This window comes from Fringilla coelebs (assembly GCF_963513975.1).
Source record: "Fringilla coelebs genome assembly, chromosome: 3".
NCBI lineage: Eukaryota > Metazoa > Chordata > Aves > Passeriformes > Fringillidae > Fringilla > Fringilla coelebs.
In genome coordinates, this window is record NC_140030.1 from 65,036,142 (window position 1) to 65,051,386 (window position 15,245).

At 40.3% G+C, this 15,245-nt stretch overlaps 1 protein-coding gene across 1 annotated transcript in view; it reads right to left on the reverse strand.

Annotated features, from left to right (window-relative positions):
• Positions 1-8,559, reverse strand: part of PEX7 (peroxisomal biogenesis factor 7) — a 40,514-nt gene extending 31,955 nt beyond the window's left edge. The window contains exons 1-5 of the mRNA XM_084203565.1: positions 8,380-8,559; positions 6,974-7,031; positions 5,337-5,487; positions 885-962; positions 473-581 (exon numbers count right to left, since the gene is read on the reverse strand). Of these exons, the coding sequence (XP_084059691.1) occupies positions 473-581; positions 885-962; positions 5,337-5,487; positions 6,974-7,031; positions 8,380-8,503 (520 nt within the window). The 5' untranslated portion in view covers positions 8,504-8,559. The remainder of the gene's footprint in view (positions 1-472; positions 582-884; positions 963-5,336; positions 5,488-6,973; positions 7,032-8,379) is intronic.
• Positions 8,560-15,245: the final 6,686 nt, after the last annotated feature.

The window sequence follows — 15,245 nt, forward strand, 5'->3', positions numbered from 1 at the left end:
AGAACAAAAATTGATTGAACAGGGCACAGAGATCTACAGAATTGCTTAAAAAAAGCTCAGTAGGAACTGACTACATTTCTCACAGAGTTAATAGTCTATGAACACTTGAGATAATTTGAACAAAAACATAGGCCAAAACACAAAATAAAGTATATAACATGATTTAGTGGTCAATAGCAAGAGTGAGATGAATGGAAGAGAGATACATAAAATAACAGAAAAAACTGCCATAAGGTCACTGCTAGAAAACTGCTGATCCTCATTTAAAGGGCCAAGAGGACGATCTACTGACTGTAACAGAGCCTACAAATCCAGCTGCAGCAATACATTTACCTTTGCTTGTTTCATTTTTATAGAACAACTGTATATGACACACACTACCATCTGCTGGAAAAAGTGCTGAACTGATCCACTAACACAGAAGGCAGCTTCTGGGTTTTTGTTGTGAGAACCACTTTACCATCACGCTTACCTGAGGCAGATGCAAAACAACCTGGGATGTGTGGAGACCATATAGTGCTGTAAATGACTGCTTCATGGCCTTTAAAAGTGCATAATGACTTCCCCACAGCTGGATCCCACTGAATAAAGGAAAAAAGAAGACTGTTGAGATACACATTCAATAAAAAATGAAAGGCTTCATACATTGAAAAAACCCCCAACTTTATACATACAGAAAGGATTAGATGAATATTTTAAAAAAGGCATTTGTATGCTTAAACTGGTATCATCTGAGATCTTAAGCAACCTCCCAATTAAAGCAGAATTTCAGCTGCAGAATAAAAAAAAAACAGGAAAAGAGAATCCATGTTGTTTCTTAACACAAAGGACTATGCGATCCAAAAGAAATCACACTTTTCACCTTCAACAGAAAACCAACATACCAGCTTGGCTGTTTGATCCCATGAACCAGACACCACTAGCTGCTCTCCTCTAGTTTGGCTCCAGTCAACACTGTATGCCTGTAAATGACATAAGAGCATAGTTTAGAAGGAGCATTGGAATACAAGTTTCAGGCTGTAGTTAGCCAGAATTTCACAAAATAGACTTGGATTTGCAGATTGCATCCTAGTCAGCTGAAAGACCATACTACTGAAGCACAGCAAAACTTGCCAACAATACCATTTACCTGAACAAAAATTAAATGTAGCCTCTCAGTCACACATTAAAGGTACATACATGCTAAGAAAAGTATCTGAAAAAGCAAAGATGGGCCAAAATGGAGGGAAAAGCAAAGTTGAAGCAAAATCCACATAAGTGTGCCATCACTAGGAGTCTACAACTTTAAAAGCCGTAATTCAGACTTGATTTCTTATCATAGATCCAATTTTATTCAAAGATCTACAGTTTCCAATTGCTAGCCACCTCTCATTGTAAATGTCATCTCTCTTCACAGGTGACTGTGAGATTTTAGCTGACTAACAATAAATGCTTTTTTATTATATCTAGTTCTCCTAAGAAATATATATCATAAAATACTCCTGGTTACCATCTCTTCCAGGTTCTATGGCACTCTTTTTTTACCATCCAAATCCTCAAACAAGTAAAATAAAATAAATTAAAAACTCACTTTCCCTCCTAACTACTCATTTCAGCTATTAAGAAATTACTTTCCACTGTGCAGTTGAAACTAGCTCCCTCTTTCCTGACAGCATATTGTAATGCTGGCCCCTGCTTTGACAGAGGATACCTTAACTCCACCCTTCACTGCTGATTTTTCAGCTCTGCTGCCTCACAAAAACAAATGCACTAAGGTAGTTCTTCAAATGGTTTAAAATCCTCAAGTCTCAAGTACATGTACAACTTCATTCTTCAAATTCACATCTTTGCTGGATGGAAGGTGCATTCTGTTTTGTCTGGTTTTACCTCACACCAAAGTGATTCAATAAGCTGCAGCAGGACACGAACCATTTCAGTGTAAGGTGGATAAGTATTAGATAAAACAACTCCTCCACTTCACCTCCAGACCCAATCAGAGTTCCCAGGACACTTCTCAGAAATACGGTCGCTGCCTACAAGTAGTAGGTGGCACTGCTCTCAACAGCTGGGCCACTAACCACCAAGGATTTGTACTCCACCTGGGATAATCTAGTTCTAGCACAGCACTGGATATGGTCTGCAAGTCAACAGATGTTGGGCTTGTCTTGGACAGATGGAATTGTGCATTTAATAACAGCAACCCTGTTTTGAAGGTGGAAGTGCTTGGACCTGTGTCACCAGATTGAAAAAGCAGAGTAGCTGAAAGGGAAAGAAATCCAGCAACTGTCCAGAAATCTTCCATGGAAAGCATCCTGTCTGAGAATGGAAATTGAGGCAATATTTAGCTATTTCTGAGCATTTTCCTTTCTAAGAAATATTTCAGTCTATGCTAGATCCAGCTTAGATGAACTGGTTTTTATCTATTTGCTTATCTTCCAGAAGTCAACCACTGCCCAGAGAAAATCAAGCTGCTTTATCTCCTTTTTTATTTCTCAAAGTCCTACTTCCCAAATACTGAATGCCATACTGCTCTAGAAACATTTTGTACTAACTCACTTCCTTGAGGAGCTTACAGCCCAAGTGTACAAGACATGTAACAAAAGCCATATAACCAATTGAGAGGTAATTATTACAGGGTTTTTTACCAAACCATACTGTTGACTTTTCTACTAACTAATTATCCTACAGTTCACCAGAACATGCTCCTTTCCACTCTAACCCTTCCACTTAAACAGCAACAAAGGAAACACACCAATACCTCTCCATAGATTCTAAGAATGGAAGACATGACACTTCTCCAAAGTGGCTGCCAAGCTCCTCACAAATATTTCTCTCTTTGCCTTTGAATCTGTGTGATGGCCTGAGCTCAACTCCTAAGCTACTGCTATTTGGAAATGCCCCTATTTGTATCACTACACAGTATGCCTCTTTCACACAGCAGCTCAGTAAGTATTTGGTTCTCATATTCATATTCAAGATTTTCCAGAGAGAAACAGATCTTTGGGAAACATGCACCTGTGTGACACAATCCACATAGCTGGCATTCAATACATTGTACGTGGGATGTATCAGATCTACCGCAGGGACAAGGCAAAGCACACACAGGGCTCCCAGCTCACTCCCACGCTATCAGCACGTAGATCTGCAGAGCACGTGCTGTGACACAGGCCTGGGCACATATGGCACACAGGGCTGGCACTGCTCAGCGCTCTGCAGCTGAAACAGAGGCAGCGGGACCTGGGCAAACTCTGCTTCGGGCAAGAATTACCAACAGAACAGACAACAGGCCCAGGAAAAACAAGAGATCTTGTCCATTTGGCATATGACAGGCTAGGTAATAGGGAGAGGATGAAAAGAAGATAGTTTGAATAACCCAGTAAGGTTCACTTTTACTCTTCTTTCTTTCTCGTGTCATCCTCCAACATAAACTTATAGACACTTCAATGGAAGCTGTGGTGATCAACTGGGAAAGACTAATAACACAGCATAAACCTTAGCTGTTAATCTTTTAGTGCTTTATTTTCAATCATAAAATAAATGAACCCTAGCTTATTCCTAAACAGCAGCAAGAAATGCCTCAGGCAAGATGAAAAAAATGAAGGAAAAAAAAATTGTAAAAACATAAAAAATAGCTTAAAATAAATGTTCAGGTTCACTTTACAAGACAAATCTAATACAGGCATTCTATTATCTCACAATCCAGTGAGATTTCACCAAAACCAAAGTAAATTAGACTAATTTATTCATAAGATTCAGCAATTGGCTAGTGCTGGAATAAAACTCATCATCCTTTGATAATGCAAATTCACTTTTAAATTAAAAATGCGCATTCTTTTTGAGAAGGAACAATGATCTCATTTAGAAAAAAAAGAAACAGTTCCCTGTCAATCATGCATTAGAAATAATATAAAATGCAGTGACAAAACTGCCATTAAAAATGTCAGATAGGGATTAAGGATTGGGAAGGTAGTGAGAACACTGTCTGCACCAGTGTTTGCCAGAAACTGCTAGGTAAATTCCTTCTGAAATCTATCCTCTTAAGTTCATAAAGAATCTATACAAACCTTTCATATCTCATAAAAAACTCTCACTCAGCCCATGTTTCCTATACTGTCTTTCTGAGCACAGTTGAATATGTCCACCTTCCATGCTACCAGCTCAGCTAAGACATAGACACAGAGTAGTTTATTTCACAAACAACAGATGGTGTAACAGAACCAAATAAACTTACTGACACAATTTCAATGACAAAATGGCCGAAACAAACAAAACAAAATTGGTAGTATGCTTCACCTACATCTTTCTGTAACTACTATCAGCCTTTGAACATTATCAAAATCCTGATCACAACTAGAAACACTTCTCTCAAAATTCTCAGTTTATACAGTAAGTGTATAAAACCAAAGTAGAAAAACTACAAGGAAGTAAGCTACAGAAGATGGGCTCTTGTGTAACTACAGTCATTCGCTTTTAACTTTGTGCTTCCTATCTGAAAAAATCTTGAGGTTTTTGGGAATGAAATTGAATTCCCTCAATCAGTTTTTTGACTGTATATCTACTAGATTATTTTATTAAGATCTATATCCTTTAGATGAAGTATCAGTGAAGTCAGTAAAATGCAGGCTGAAACTTATTGCATCTTAAGTTCAAAGACTTAACAGAAGTGAGTGAAGGGTTAGAAGGAAAGCTTAAAAAAAGGGAAGAAAAATCACTTTAAGGAAGATATATGTACTACAGAATAAATATCCTTAAAACTATGCAAATATTTATGAACCTGAATATAATATTCTTCTCTACCCATACACCACTGCACAAAGAAACTGAGATTTTAAGAAAATCAAATGCAACAGTATCAAAGCAAGGCTAAAAAAACATAAACACTGTCCCAACATTTGACTGCTGTTATTTTGAGTAGGATCTCACAGATGCTAGGAGGGAAAAGGATAAGCAGATCTGAGTGCAACCCACTTGCTAAGGATCTGCATAATGTGTACCACTCCACAACCTCAAGAATAGGACTGATATATCAGCTGACTGATATATCTAATAAGGCTTTCTAAAAATCACAGCGTAACTGCAGTAATTTCATACATCATAATGATTATTTAGTCTGTAAGGAACCAAAAATGCTATTTTCTAAATATATGAGATTTGTGTAATCAAGCAGCACCTACTGCAGTGTATGAACATGTACAAGAATATGTACATCCACTTTATACTCACGTTATTAATTCAAACCACAGAGCACAAAAAGTTAGAAAATATCAAGTTGCTTTTGATTATAAGACTACAAATAAATATTTTAATTATTCAAACATAGGAGCGTCCATTACATTTTTTAAGTTTGCCTGCTTTACCTCCAGAGTGTGCTCCTTATAGACTTGCAGTGGACCTTTGGTTTTAGCCATATCCCATATTTGCAGAGATCCATCTCCACTACAAGTGATCAACATGTTTTCATTGGTCTCACTCCAGGTCACATCAAACAGGCCATCATTCCAGTCAAAACTAAATTGGAAAAATTAAGATATTTGTCTGTGAGAAAGCATGACATAACAGTCTGGACTAGTTCCATGCAAAGAAAGTCTTTAAATTGCCCTTTTTACTATTCTCAACAGCATTTTTACATATTTGAGTTTCAAGTGAATTTCCTATTGATTTACTTGCTTGAATGTCAATTTCTACAACCATATGCCAGAATAGATTAAGTTAAAGCATAAATGAGCCAAGGATCTTCCACACACAAAGAAGGAACTCTGATTCCAGTCTAAAACTTGCCACACAAACAGAGGTACAACATGACTCAGTCTGATTTATGGCTTCTCCAGAATGTAAGAGGCAGTTTGTTTCTAACAACTGTGGTAAAGAAAGAAATAAAACTGTCTTGGGAGAGCCTTATCTAAGTCACACCACTAAGAATCTGAGTCACAATGAAAACCCAACAGAAAAACAGTAATGAATATACTGAAGACCTCTACACTCCCTTGAAAATGCTTTCAACACACAAACAATTCACAATATGGTATCTGACGCCATACATTACTTACTCTGCGACTCTGTAATATTACCTGATTAGAAAAAAGAATTTCTTTACCCCCTTTTCACTGAAGCTTTAGCTAACCTTAGGTCAAATTTGATGGCACTCTACAGTAATGATCAGGTGCACATGGAACACTTCGATAAACAACATAGTCTGTGGGTCAGGAACTTAAGAGGACTTTCTACCGCAAAATAAGTAGAGTCACTGAAAAGAGAAATGAACTGTACTAAACCAGAGTACTTACCAGAAATAACAGAGTGTTGAACATCTTCAAAGAGTCTTGTTTTAAAATTATGAATCAAAAAAGGTTTCTCAGAATATGATTAATTATTTTTAAGCATTTCCACGTCAGCCACCTTAATCTAAACAATCACTGTTTCAAGATTTTCCTTAAAACATTTTAGGTTAATAACAGACAAGTATTAAACCCCCTTCTTTCCAACCTTTCTCGTCCTTCCATCCACAACAAAATCAATCTCCTTAAAACCCCAAGAATATTGTATCTCCTAGGAAGGACCTCCATGACTTGACGTAGCTTCCTGCTCTATTTTCAGTATAAATAAATCATAAGGGCATAAATCTAGGTGTCAAGGCACTATTCCTAAAAAGGTACAACTTATCCTTTCCAGCTAGGGCAGAGAAGCTGCTCTTAATTCACATTGTCAGTTTTCTACAAAATGGTTTACTATGGAAATGGTGCAAGCCAGATGATTTCCCACAACAAAATTGATGCAATGTAAACATATCTTTTGTACTGCATGTAAATACAAATACATCAATTTCTATGTAAATAAAAAGACCTGCATTCAGTAGTTACTTCAGAATTGAAAAAATACTTTATTTTTTTATACTTTATATTGCTAAAAATAACCAAAAATATTTCAGTTGTGCCTGGTACTCACAAGTACAAAGTAAGTTTTTATCTTACAAAAATAAAAGATAAACTTGTATTACCTCCTGAGTAGAACAATCCCAGCTTCGTTTTGTTCCAGCACTGCCAGAGTTCCACAACCTAAACCAGCAAAATGAAACAAAACATCACAACCAGTTCTCCAATGCCAAAGGAAACTGGGGTAGTTCTGAAGTAGCTTCAGCGTGCAAACACAGAGGGCACATGAACTTTAGGAACCTTAAAATTACTTAGCCTTAAAACAATTACTTGCACAATTAAACATCTTGTCGTCTCATGTTCTCTCTAAAGCAGTAATTAATTTACATCACATTGTTCTGGTTTGATTTTGGTTTTTTTGGTGGTGGGGTGGTTTTTTTTAGCTTTTTTGTTGTTGGTTTTTCGTTTTTATTTTACTCCAGTGTATCTGTCAGTGAGGTTGAAAAAGACTTGCTTATAAAGCATAAAAGTGCATTTTCCCCATGGGCCTCACACGACAGACATACCAACACACAGTTCCCTTTTGTCTTTTTGATAACACAGCAGACCAAACACTTTCTTTCACCCCTACCTGAACATAGTAATACAAACACAACTCACCAGAAACTAAATAAATAATTCAGTTCTGATAAAACACACATCGGTTCTGCTTCCTCATCTGATGGGCATATTGTTACAGTAATTCTACACTTGGATTTTTTTTTTTAAATTAATGTTTTGGGGAGCAATAGTCCCACTGGAAATGAAAAAGATGCCAGTATTGAAGAACACTCAGCTTGGCTCTCTCAAGACCACGGGGTCACCAGGGCCTGCCTGGAGGCTCAGGGACTAAAACGAGAACAGCTGAAGGCCCAGAATCACAGAATAAGCTGAGCTGGGAAGGACCCACCAGGATCGAGTCCAGCTCCCGGCCCTGCACAGCACATCCCAAAGAGAGCATCGTCCAAACACTTCTGGAGCTTCTGTCCGACTCGGTGCTGTGACAGCTTCCCTCGGGAGCCCGTTCCAGTGCCCAACCACCCTCGGGATGAAGAACCTTTTCCTAATATCCAGCCTAAGCCTCCCCTGACACAACTTCAGGCCATTCCCTCGGGTCCTGTCACCGGAGAAAGTTATCTTCAGACATTTTATTCACACAGTGTACGCCTTTACTACCACATTTACTCTCGACCCTTTCAAATGGGCGCTCCTCCCGCGGGCGTTGTGAGAAGCAGCAGGGCAGCAGCGGGTCGGGAGGAGGCGGATCCCGCCGGGCTGTGGAGGGCGAGGGGCAGATCCCGGGATACCCCCGGCCCGCCTGCGGGGCACAGCCACCGTCTCACGGCAGAACAAACGCCGCGGAAAGGGAAGTCGTCCCCAAATGCTTTGGCATTTGACAGACACCGTCTGTCCTTCCGCACACCCACGTTTCCAGCCTCCTCCTCCGCCTCAGCCACGTTCCCGGTCACCCCGGCCGCGCCGCCCCCCGCACCTGCCATGCCGTAGTACTGCGCGGCGGCGCAGGCCACGCGCCCCGGGCAGTATGGCGAGAACTCCACCGCGTACCCGTGCAGCCCGGGCAGCCGCAGGGCGCCCGCGCCCGCCGCCGTGCCCATGGCCCCCGCCCGGGCCTCCACCGAGCCGCGGAGGAGCCGCGGAGGAGCCGCCGCGCCCCCGGCCCCGGCGGAAGCGCCCGCCCGCCGGGCGGTGCCGGAGCCGCGGCGCCGGTACCGCCATCTTTGGCCATGGCAGGGGGCGGCCCGGCGCTGGCAGCGCGGCGAGGCAGGGAAAGCCGTGCCCGGGATCGCCCGGTGCGCAGCTGGAATCGCTGCCACATTTCAGAAACAATCCGCGCCTTTATACGCCACAGAGATCGGCTCGCTGTGTGCGCATCAGCTTGAATACATGAGATGTTTCAATCATAAGTATGTGTGCTAGCTTTCATTTTTCCTTTTAAAAAGACCTTCTAAGCTTTTCATTGTCCTAATTTCTTGAATAGATCTGCATATTTTATCATTGTTCTCAGTATGTAATTGTTCTTTATGGAAGTCCTTTTATGAATAACTTCTTAACACCTGTGACAACTTCTGTTTAAGTCAGTGGGAATTTTGCCTTTAAAAGGGAAAAGGTGGGTAGGGGGTGTTCAGGCTTAGAAAATTAATAGCAGAGCAGCAGCTGCAGATTTTGCCATATTATATCCTATATATAGCCATATCTGTGTCCCTTAAAATACAGACACTGAGAGTATTCCAGTTGGACACAGAGCGCCCTAATTTGTAACAATGACCCATCTATTGTGTTTAAAGATAAAGATGCAAAAGTATCATTTTACACTTTCAGAAGTTACAGCAAAGGCAAATTAGATTATTTAATCACAGATACCTCATGGATCTTTGGCCATAGTAATGTACTCCTGCTACCTGGCCTTATATTTAAAAATAAACCTTGACTACAAAATCCACTGTAAAGCCACAAAAATATCCATTTGCTTAAACTGGCACTCAGATTCAGAATTAGGTGGTTCTGCTCATTCTTCAATTTTGTAATAAAAATGAAAACAAATATGTTTATTAAATAGTCTCCAGGATTTTAGAAAAAAATCAGTTCAGTGCAAGCAAAGCTCAATTTAACGTATCCTTTGGATTACCACAGCAGCTCTCAAAGCCTCATAACTGGCAATTTATAGGCTTCATTTATTGACATCATGTGAGATCAGGTTTTTTTTAACCCTGAGGCAAAGGAATACCTTACAGAATTGGCTGCTCCAGGCCAATTTTAGCTTCAGTGAAATCTTTTTACATCAATTTATCTTTTCAAAATGCAAGTTACAGGACAGTTTTCCGAGCAAGTGTTTTTAAAGCAATTGCCCTTTGTGACTGGGATGTCAATAGCAATTCTTGAAAAGACACAAGGCCACCACTGGGGTACAGTTAGTAAATTTGGACACTGTCATTCGCAATGTGTCAGGGAGTAAGATGCTTCATGGTGTAAAGTCCAGTTATTCTATAGATAATTTATCACTGAATTGGAAAGATTTCATCAAGTGCATTTTTTCCAGGCTGGCTGATCTTTTGTAATGAGTGAAATTCTGCAAAGAGGTTATGCAAGCAGGAACCAGCTCTTATCAGTGGCCCAGCTTTATTTTAAAGACATAATTTTAAAAAATTTCATAGACATAATGATCAAGAAGTGGATGAAAGGTTACAAGGAAGTCCTGAGAGAAGAACTAGTTCTCAAACATTTTTTCACAAACATGTGAATTCTGGTTTTGAAGATCCACGGAAGCAGAAAACAAAATAATACGGTCAGTGAAAGTATTTGAATAGGATGGTTTCAAGGTAGAATAACAAAAGAAACAAAAGCTATTTTACAGACAAGGAGAGAAGGTCCCAAAAAATGAAGTTGCTAAACATGACTCTATTTCCTCCTCAGCCTCTGTGCAGCTGAGTCAATTCGAGAAACACCAAGGACCCCCAATCATAGCAGCATTTTATATGCAGCTACTGAAACCAAATGATCTACCAGCAAGCTCCTTTCAGCTAACACCAAAACACAGAATTTGTTAAGTTGGAAAAGACCTCTGAGATCACCAAGTCCAACCTATGACTGAACACCACCACGTCAAATAGACCATGGCACTCAGTGCCACATCCAGACTTTCCTTACATACCTCCAGGGACAGTGATGCCACCATCTCCATGGGCAGCCTATTCCAGTGTCTAATCACCCTTTCTGTGAAGAAATTCCTCGTAATGTTCAGCTTAAACTTCCCCTGGCTCAGCTTGAGGCCACTTTCTCCCATCCTGTCAAAAGTTGGGGAGGAGAGGCTGACCCCTACCTGCCTACACCCCCTTTCAAGGTGTTGTAGAGATTGATAAGGTCATCCCTGAGCCTCCTCACCTCCACACTGAACACCCCCAGCTCCTCATCAGACTTGTGTTGCAGAGCCTTCACCACCTTTGTTGTCCTTCTCTGGACTTGCTTCAGCACCTCAATGTCTGTCCTGAACTGAGGGGCCCAGAACTGGACACAAGACCCGAGGTGTGGCCTCACCAATGCAGAGGAAGAATCCAGACAGATTCTTCCAAACAGACGGATCCCGCTTGCAGCAGTAGATGGCAGACATGTTCCATACAAAAAACGAAAATCCCCAACTACAGTGAAATTGCTGTTTTCCTAACACAACATCATTTCAATTAAAAACGGGAAAGTTGCTTGGTATGCAGTTTAAGGCTATCTTTATGCAGCTGTCACTTCTCTATGCTCAGCTCGAAGAAGTACCCCTCGTTAGCATTAGAATAGGTGCTTGGGATGCTTACTGCAGTATCTCCACCCTTTCGGACCCAAGGGCTCTGCCCTGTTACAAACACATGTCCCTCATTTCCTCAGCTTGCTAGCTGGCAGCTAGCTTATGTGTAAGTTGAGATGGTAACCATCACTGCTCTTGTGCACAAATCCTTCCAAAACCCTTGCTGGTCAGCAGGAACAGTAATCAGAAAGGCTCAAGTCTAAGAGTTGGAACAACTTAGATCTTTTCTACCAGAGAAAGTAGAATATGAGCTATTTCCTCGTGTGCAAGGGCAGATAGCTTAAAACACTGAAAATATTCAAGGACTGCAGTTAATTTTTGTCTGTCTGGTAACTATTGAACCATTCCCTAGGCTCCATGCCATCAAGATTTTCTTCTACAAGTGAATGCTTATTGCCTGATAGAAACATAGAGATGTTTCCAGCTGAAATCCCCATATCATCATAAAGCTGAATGTGTTGCAGCTTTAGAAAAAGCATTAAGAATCCCAAGGTTCATTTAAGATTGAAAAACTGGCAACACTGAAAATAAATAAAAGTAACCAAGGAGGTTGCAGTAATGAGTGCAAAGGGAAAAGGCTCCCCTCATATGGCTAAACTGAGGGTTATGGTATTTGGAAGGAAGAATCAGTTAGCATGGAGGCTTTTCTGGAAGTTCAAAAGAATAAAAGAAGCAAGAGGAGGGAAATATACTGGAGCAAATTAAGATTTAGACATGGAGATTTTGAAAGAAATGTGAGAATTATGAGGAAAGAGTATGAAGCAAGAATAGCACAGTCTCCACCATGCTCACAAGAAAAGCACTACAATCCTGCCTGGTGAAATACGCATCCCGGATGATGTATCCACATTGTTCGGTCAGGTTTTGGTGGCTGCCACCTATGTGCACCATGCTGCAATTTGGTAAGCAGATTTCCCACGTTATTCCTGTTCCATGATCAGCTGCATCCCTACACAATGGCCACCAGTCTCTATTTACCCCTCACCTGCAAACAGCACCCCCCCCCCTCCAAAATACTGTTTTTAATGTTCAGTGTGACCATAAGTGTATCTTTTCTTAAAGACTGGCAGCTGGCTGCCTCAAAATACTTCTTCTCCCTGTTGAATTTAAAAGTTACTTCTCATTGTCTATGGTAATATACTTATTCTAACTTTTTAGGTAGCTTTTAGAAACAAGATTTTTAAATTTCCCTTCAACCGTTTCTAGTGCTTGTGAGAGTTCTGGCCTAAAGGTTACAAAAATTGCATTAACACTCATCTCATTCAAATTTTTGTATCTCCAAATTTCTTTAAATTCTTTTGGGATTTTTTAGACATTCATAATTGAAGGATGCTGGACTCCTGAAAGCTTTTTGCTGTTTATCAGTGAAGAATTTACAGTGAATCTCCAATCTCTCACTTCTATATGTTATCCTGTAGTTAAATAAGAGGGCCTTAAAGGATTAATGAAATTTCACATCCATTTTAACCCCAATATTTGTGGTGATAAATTTCAGTTTATTCCATTAATTCCATCCACATTACTGTAAACATTCAAAATGCAGATTCATCTAAAATAATTTTAATGTATTGTGGCCATCCATGTGGACATGGATGGCCACAATACATGAAAAATAAAATTGGACAGAGTTATGTTTAGATTTAGTCTCTATAAATCAGGACACATTTGAATTTTCTTTTTTGGTCTTGGACCTTGTTTACACTAGTTGGATCAGCTAAATCGAGCCTGTGGTATTTGTCACATGCTCTTTGTAACTCATCAACTATTGCATTTATATTTGCAACAAATAAAGTTGGCAAACTTTTGGATGTTAAAATTATAATTATGGTTAATACCAAAGGTAAATGATTTATAGCTGTAGAAATATATAACAAAGAGAAGGTTGTTATTTCAACAAGTCTACAGCCAACTGGTTGTTCCAAGTTTTTGTCTGTTTTGTCTCTGAAAAAAACAGAGCTGGAACAGGATGGAACTGAATCGTGATTATATACAAACCATCTGGTATTAAAGATGTTAATTTCACAGCCCTTGAGAAACAAGTGAACAAGGTAAGAGTACTTCTGATAACAAATGGGCTGTTACTTCAGTTTTTAAAAAGTCCTTGGAATTATCTCCTAATCAAACATGAAAACACAAGAGCTCCTAAATGCCTGATTGTTCGTTTCAGAGAGCTAACAGATTAAAAGATATATTTTCACTTTATAAAAGGATCAGCAATTTGTGTTTGTTATTCAACAGTATTTTGATTTTTTTTCCCAGTTTAGCACTCAACCTCACTCACAGCCAAATCTGTAGAAAAACTACCTTGTGTTTGCCATGGTGCTAATAATGAAGCAAGCCTCACAAGTCAGTAATGCTAAGTAGAATAGCATGCTTCTTCCGTCTCCTTTTAGTCCATGACTTCCTTCTGCACTTGACAAACACGGACTGTTCTTGAGAACAACAGAGACATATTGTTCTTGCTTCCTGTAACATGATGTAAGTGCAATGTTGAATGGATTACCACCAATTCTGCATTTTGTGGAAAACACCATAATTTAGAAAAACACTTTGCCGTTCAGACTGTGGCAAGAAACAATAACCTACTGTATCTGGCAGATGAGCAAATATTAACTTTTCCCTGTAAATTAGTCTTTAGTTTGCTTGTCATCTTCCCACCCCATTTACTGATTTCTTATCAGCAGAAGCAAATGCCAAGCATATCTTGTTGAAAAGAGGACTGCTCAATGCAAAAGCAAACAGAGCTACTGAAGCTACTGCAGTGAGTAATTTTTCTAATTATGCCAGAATTGATCTACAGAAGTAATGGAAAACAATGATACAGGAGGAGGCTTTGTGCCAACAAGTTGATTAGTCTTAACATCAATTTTAACAGGATGGGACCTATTCATATAACATATAAACAAAGCTAATAAATGGTATTTTTCCTTCTCCTGTACCAGTTTAATAGAAGCCCTTAAAAAAAAAAAAACAACAAAAAAAAAACATTTGATAAAGAATCCACTTTCACAGTATTTATACCCAAAACCAGACTTCAGAAGTCTCAACAATATTTCATTTTCCAATCCATTTTGAATTACACAGCTATTCAGTTTTGGACTACAAACAATCTGAAACTTTAGGGCATCTTTTCTTCAAATTAAGGAATATTTCAAACACCAAAGGATCTTGTCCTCTACTGGGTGCCATACCATACACAGTGCAGTTTTGGCTATATGCTAGTTATTCCTACTAGTTTCCTTCTCTGTGAAGTAATGTTTTTGGTAATTACCAAGCTTTTAAGTATTCTTGACAAGTAAATTGCTGGCGAATGCAAGAAACCGACATATTTAATCAACATACAGGGGTAGTTTTCCAGTTTCCGAGTGCAGCGCTTGCATAGCATGAGGCTGGTCCTGTTCAAAGGAGCCATAAACCCTCCAGTGAACTTGAAGCCGTTCAGAACACAGAGCGAGGCAGGTTCAGGCGGCGGATAATAGCAGACGGCAAAGGCTAATGATTAGTCAGTCCTGACACTGCTCTCAACTCACTGCAAACACTCAAAGCATTTACTCCTGACAAGCTAGTTAGAGTATGTGTGCCATCAAAAACAAACAAAAAAAGCAGGAAATTATAAAAATCCCTTTAGCAGGACCAGGTCCAGCGCACAGGGAGGACCTGGCTTCTTGCAAACACAGGCTCCTTCACATGAACCCCAAGCACCTCTGAAGTATCCGGGGCGAGGCAGGGCCCCCGCCGCAGCCTGACCCCACAGATTTGAAGCGTGACTGTGGGCTCGTGTGAGGGGAGAGGATATTACAAAATAAAACCCCACAGGAGACGGCAGGGCCGCCCTCGGTCCTCTCCAACAGCCGGTACTCCGTCCCCTCCCGGGGCACCCCGAGGAGCGGGGGTGGCCGAGCCGCGACTTCCCAAGGGGAACGGCGTCCTTCCAGGCTGGCAAGCCCGTGAGGACACGACGTGACTGCCCTTCCTCGAGAGCTCCCACTCGGGACGCGGCCGGAACGCTGAGCACGGGGGCGGAAAAGGTTATTTCTGCCGGAGGCGGG